Raw genomic sequence first — 5,050 nt, forward strand, 5'->3', positions numbered from 1 at the left:
GTGCAGCGCCATCTGCAGGAGCTTGAAATTATTCTCAACATGCAAGGTGACAAATTCTTTTGACTGGGCAGCTTTGCATATGCACTGTATGTACTCTTCTTAAAAACCTCCACAATGAGGCTATACTGCTCTCTAAAATTGTGTATTGGAACATCAGTCTAATAAACCTTCTGTGTGTAAGATTGTTATTATTCATTTATAATAATATTCCTTTACTTAATTAATTATACAAAATGAACTTTGCATTTTGTCACCATATTGCAGCAGCCTGTGACAGTGAAACTGCAATCTTCAGTGCCCACAATTAGAGTAAACTACTAAACTGCTATAGGAGATACCTGCGTTCAGCATCCAGACATAACTAAATATGTATAACATAAATGTTGAATAAACAGAGAAAAAAATATGGAAAATATTCTATTGATGGCTATGAAGTTAGTTTATAAGACAGTGATGATTGCCAGTGGAAGTGTAATTACTTACTGCGGTGTATGTACAGCAGATCACAGTTCCACTATTGCCTGCAGTTTACATATTTCTCCGGATTTCTTTAATAGAATATACTGTAACGTCCAACAGTGTGTGTTTCCATTGTTTTTCTTTAAGCATATAAAGTTTGAATTACACACTGTCTTTGAGAGAGCAGCAGAGACTGGCTCCCATAATAATGTGGCAACATGTAGTATAAGAGATTTATATATAAGTATTTATATTAATGTATTTATTTATATAAAAATATTGTAATTTCAATACTTAAATATGAAACAAAGCCTCACAATTCTTAATATCCTCTCAGTCTACATTCCTCTATACACACAGTAGTACATAAAGGCAATTCATTGAATGAATACAGTCACATCAGGCACATTTTTACACTTGAGGTGAAGAAAATACAAAGAAATTGCACCAGCATTAATGTTGGCATTATGTATATATATATATATATATATAGAGATGTTTTCACTTCAGAAATGAGCGCTTTTCCTCCTCCTCTGGTCCAGAACCCAGCTGTAAGGGTTCATGTCTAAACGCAACATGTTAAGAATCCATGGATCTTTCTTGGCCCCTTCTACAAACTCATCCAATGTTATATGACCTGGAGGACAGACACAACGTATCAATCAGTAGCAAGTAGAGAAATGAAATGGTTTCAATAATAGCCCAAATAAAAATGACACACACTTCTCACACTGCAACGTATTTGACAACATTCACAACTTTAACAAACATCAAAGCTGATCCTTCAAACTGAACTGGCCCAGTGCACTAATACTGAAGTTTTAATTGGATGACTATACTTAGAGTAATACCTAATGGAGATTATCCCAAGAGGGAATAGGGTCTGTCAATCAGCCTCTGTTGTCCTCAGCTGATATTAGGGGTGTTTTTTTTTGTTTGTTTTTTTACCAGACTATGAACTTTCATAAAAAAAGGAAAAAGAAAATGGGCTATTTGACTCATAACAACACTTGTATGTGCTAAATAGAACCTTCTGGTGCTGTAACGAACCATATACAACAGTTTTGAATTATTTTATTCATTCAAATGCTTTTATAACCATCGCCTTATTAAAGAAGCCTTGAGAAGCCCCGTTTTCAATGGTGTAGGTCATAAGGATAATACACTTTGGTTAAATGACTCATATAAGGTTTCATTCTGCGTTACAGTAGCCTGTTTATTTTTAACTCTAAAGGACCTAGAGGTGTTCTAACCTCTCTGTTGGGTCACTGCACTGGTTTCTTTGTCAGTTTGACATTCAATTAAAACACAGATACTAATAAAGAAAAAGCAAGCTAACTCACCATCTCCATTCTCATCTACCACCTTGAAAATTCGCTCACAGATTTCGTCTAAGGAGGCGACAGGCTCTTTCCTGTCCACTTTCTTTACACAGTATATACTCTGGAGACATGGATAAGAGGTCGTTTTTCGATGCAGCAAAAGTTTAAGGATTAAATACTGCATTCATAATGACATCAATGTGACCAATGTATCTACAAAGCTTAATACAAGCTTAATAGAATAGCTTTTGCTTTTAACTGCCGAGGCATTGCTGTGGGTGAAGGGGGTATTCCCATTCACAATGAGGAAAAAATGACTCACTTCAACGATTGCTCTGAGCTCAGTTCTGTCCACAAAGCCATTGCCATCTTTGTCGTACACTTTGAATGACCATCTCAGCTTGTGCTCCAAATCCCCCCTGAACACCAAGTTTAAAGCTGCCACAAACTCCAAGAAGTCAATCGTATTGTCCTGAGAGATAAACAAAAACACATCCTAAGCAACTGATAAAACTAGCTAGAATCCCATCAACACATGTATCTGCTTTACAGCTCCACAGAAGCTCTGGAGAGACACTTGTTGCTCTCTTTTGTCCATGATTTTGAACATATTCAGGAATAATCTGTTGTTTGAATGGAACCAGCACAAAAACTAGCAAAGCATGGACCGGTCAATTAATGTAACCCTCTGTTAACATTGGCCTATGTTAACATTGGTTCAAGCAAAGCATCCGCGCTTTACAATAAAGACAAAGGCTTGCCCCTTTCTCACCCCATTCTTGTCGAAGGCGCGGAACATGTTCTCAGCGTACTCAGATGCTTCTCCTGTGGGGTCCACCCCGAAAAATCTCTTAAATTCGTGCATAAACAAGAGGCCACTGGGACACTCGGTCACAAACTTTTTATACATCTCCTGAAGAGCGGCCACGTCCACCTCTATCTCCTCGCTCTGCTCTGTCGGCTGAGTTTGACCCATGCTTTGGGAGAGAGCTGTCTGTGGTGCTGAAATTCCCTTTCAAACACTACTGCGCTCTTCTTGCTGGATCAGTAATAGACCTAATGGAGATTAGTCCAGACAGTCTTGACACAGGGCAAATGAAGCTAGAGAAGTAGGAGGAGAAGGAGAGGGAGGGGTCCAGGTGGATGTGATGGGATGAGTTGAGGTTTCTCACACTGAACAGCTAAGAATAACATGCCAAGACCTATGGGCATGATGTCTGGGTAATACATAGGTAAATTCCTAACACTATTGCCTTCATAAGGCTGCATGATCCCTACATAAGCCTTTTGCAACAACTGACTTATACTATTTATAAAGCCTTATTCCAGAGGTGAAATGACTTCAAAATTGACAAATGCAGCTTTTCGGACAGCTGAAGCTTGTTGGAATATACTGACATACTGTAAATTTGTATGTAGGTTTATGTCAGTCATCATAAAAAGCTTATGTACAGTAAGTCATGCAGTCTTATAAATTCTTCTTTTCAGTAAAGCATCCTCAAATACACTCTTTGAGAAAGCTGTTCACTGGCATAACTGATTGGGGGAATGACCGCGCTTTAAGTTCACTGTTAAGGACAGTGGCTTGTGTTCTACAAATAACTGACCGTAATTGGATAGGGCTACCCACATTCACTGGCTGTGAATCTCATTAGATAACTGATAGCCTGTTGAGAGGGTGAGATCTGAACTTAAGGTGAATTAAGGTTTAGTGTCCATCTGAACAGTTCACAGTTGCCCCGCAGTTCCCACATGACTCAGCACAGACTGAGGACGTGGGCTTAGAATGCAATTCAGTTTAGAGGGGCTCACTTTCAAGCTCCTTAAAACAAGTTCAAACTCACCAACAGAGTTGATTAGCAATCCTTCAAAGGTCTGCAGTTACAGCTGCTGTAACAGCTGCAGTAGACGTTCTGTAATTACATCGATTATTGTTCTTTGCTTAGGCACTGTCACATTGCAAACATTAACAGTGTATGCAGATCATACTGTGTTAAAGACCTTTCGTATGTGCCCTTTATGGGCACCCTTTGCAGCCATCAAAGACTGGCATTGGTGGTCGGACTTATTGTTCTGGAGGGACAGACCAGTGCAAAGCTTCAAGTAGCGCAAGCCTAAGAGATAGGCGGAAACAGAATACCCAGGCTGACTCTGACACCATGTGTATTGGTGCTTAAGTGTGGTTATCTATACCCTGTGATGACCATTGCTGCTTTTTAAAATTATTAATCATTAGCTTTGACGCAGTGGTTGATCTGTGTATATTAATAAATGTATGTGTCTGGTGGTCTTTGTGTATCTGCATTTAGATACACAAACTTAAGCACTTCACTCTTTTTCTTTCCCTCTCAGTCTCCCTCTCTCTTTTTCTCTAACATCTCTACTGCCCTCATCCTTTCACTCTGTTTTTCTTCTTTAGGATGGTAATGTATTGAAATGAAATATGAAATGTATTTGTCAGTAATTACTGTAAATAGGATGTCAAAAGGAGTTAACAACCTGGCCATATTTATTTCTTTATTTTTACACAAAAGAATAATACTCTGGAGTCTGGTGTGGCATATTTATAGTTGTTTGTAGTATGTTCAAGAAAAATTTCAAATTATACGAAAAGTTGCCAGGACAACCACTAGCACCACTTCTTATGTGAAAGCTTATTGTGCTTAGCTTGGAGAGAACTGATACTTGCTAGGTTAATCACTAATAGGATTTGCAGAGAGCTTGATAGTGAATTAGGAAATAGAGCTAAGATAGATGAGACTTGTGCAGCCACCAGCCACATAGCAAAGTGAACATACAGTGCTATACATAAATAAACACAGGCAGTTCCAGGTACAGCAGTATTGTATGCTTATAATGTGACATTGCATAAGTCAGGCCAAAAGATGCTGAAACCCAGTTCCTCCAAACATCTGTATAATTTAAATGGTCAAAATAGAAACAGTCATTTAGTGTGGTTTGATGTGGAAGAGTGGCACTGATAAGAACCAGAGCTTGTGATGACTGCAACACAAATATAGCCATTTTATTTACCATCCAAAAAAAAGCTACTTGTATATTTTAGGTTTTTATATGTTATGTTGGTAATTGAAAAGTAGATGGTATTTAAAAAGTACATTTTTGAAAAAAAAACAAAAAACAGCTGACTACAGATCAGTGTATATTATTAATACAGCACAGCTGACTCTTGTTAGTTACATGGACCTTAATCCAACATTTGTATATTGGGCGTGTCCTACACCGTCACTGTGTGTGGTTGTCCCCCAAGG

At 38.3% G+C, this 5,050-nt stretch overlaps 1 protein-coding gene across 1 annotated transcript; it reads right to left on the bottom strand.

Moving 5' to 3' along the window:
• Positions 1 to 965: 965 nt before the first annotated feature.
• LOC140574855 (guanylyl cyclase-activating protein 2-like) lies at positions 966 to 2,757 on the bottom strand. Its single transcript, XM_072694888.1, has 4 exons — positions 2,554 to 2,757; positions 2,104 to 2,253; positions 1,803 to 1,902; positions 966 to 1,096 (listed from the first exon to the last, which is right to left on the bottom strand). The coding sequence occupies exons 1-4, from the start codon at positions 2,755 to 2,757 to the stop codon at positions 966 to 968; spliced, it is 585 nt and encodes a 194-aa protein (XP_072550989.1).
• Positions 2,758 to 5,050: the final 2,293 nt, after the last annotated feature.

Source organism: Salminus brasiliensis, chromosome 13 (assembly GCF_030463535.1).
Source record: "Salminus brasiliensis chromosome 13, fSalBra1.hap2, whole genome shotgun sequence".
Taxonomy (NCBI): Eukaryota; Metazoa; Chordata; class Actinopteri; order Characiformes; family Bryconidae; genus Salminus; species Salminus brasiliensis.

What these genes read in the sequence shown, in the direction of transcription:
- LOC140574855 (XM_072694888.1), bottom strand. Translation starts at nt 2,757, where the DNA reads ATGGGTCAAACTCAGCCGACAGAGCAGAGCGAGGAGATAGAGGTGGAC. An exon ending in GCGCCTTCGACAAGAATGGG is followed by an intron (nt 2,254 to 2,553) that starts GTGAGAAAGGGG and finishes TTTATCTCTCAG; the next exon opens with GACAATACGATTGACTTCTT. An exon ending in AGCTCAGAGCAATCGTTGAA is followed by an intron (nt 1,903 to 2,103) that starts GTGAGTCATTTT and finishes CCATGTCTCCAG; the next exon opens with AGTATATACTGTGTAAAGAA.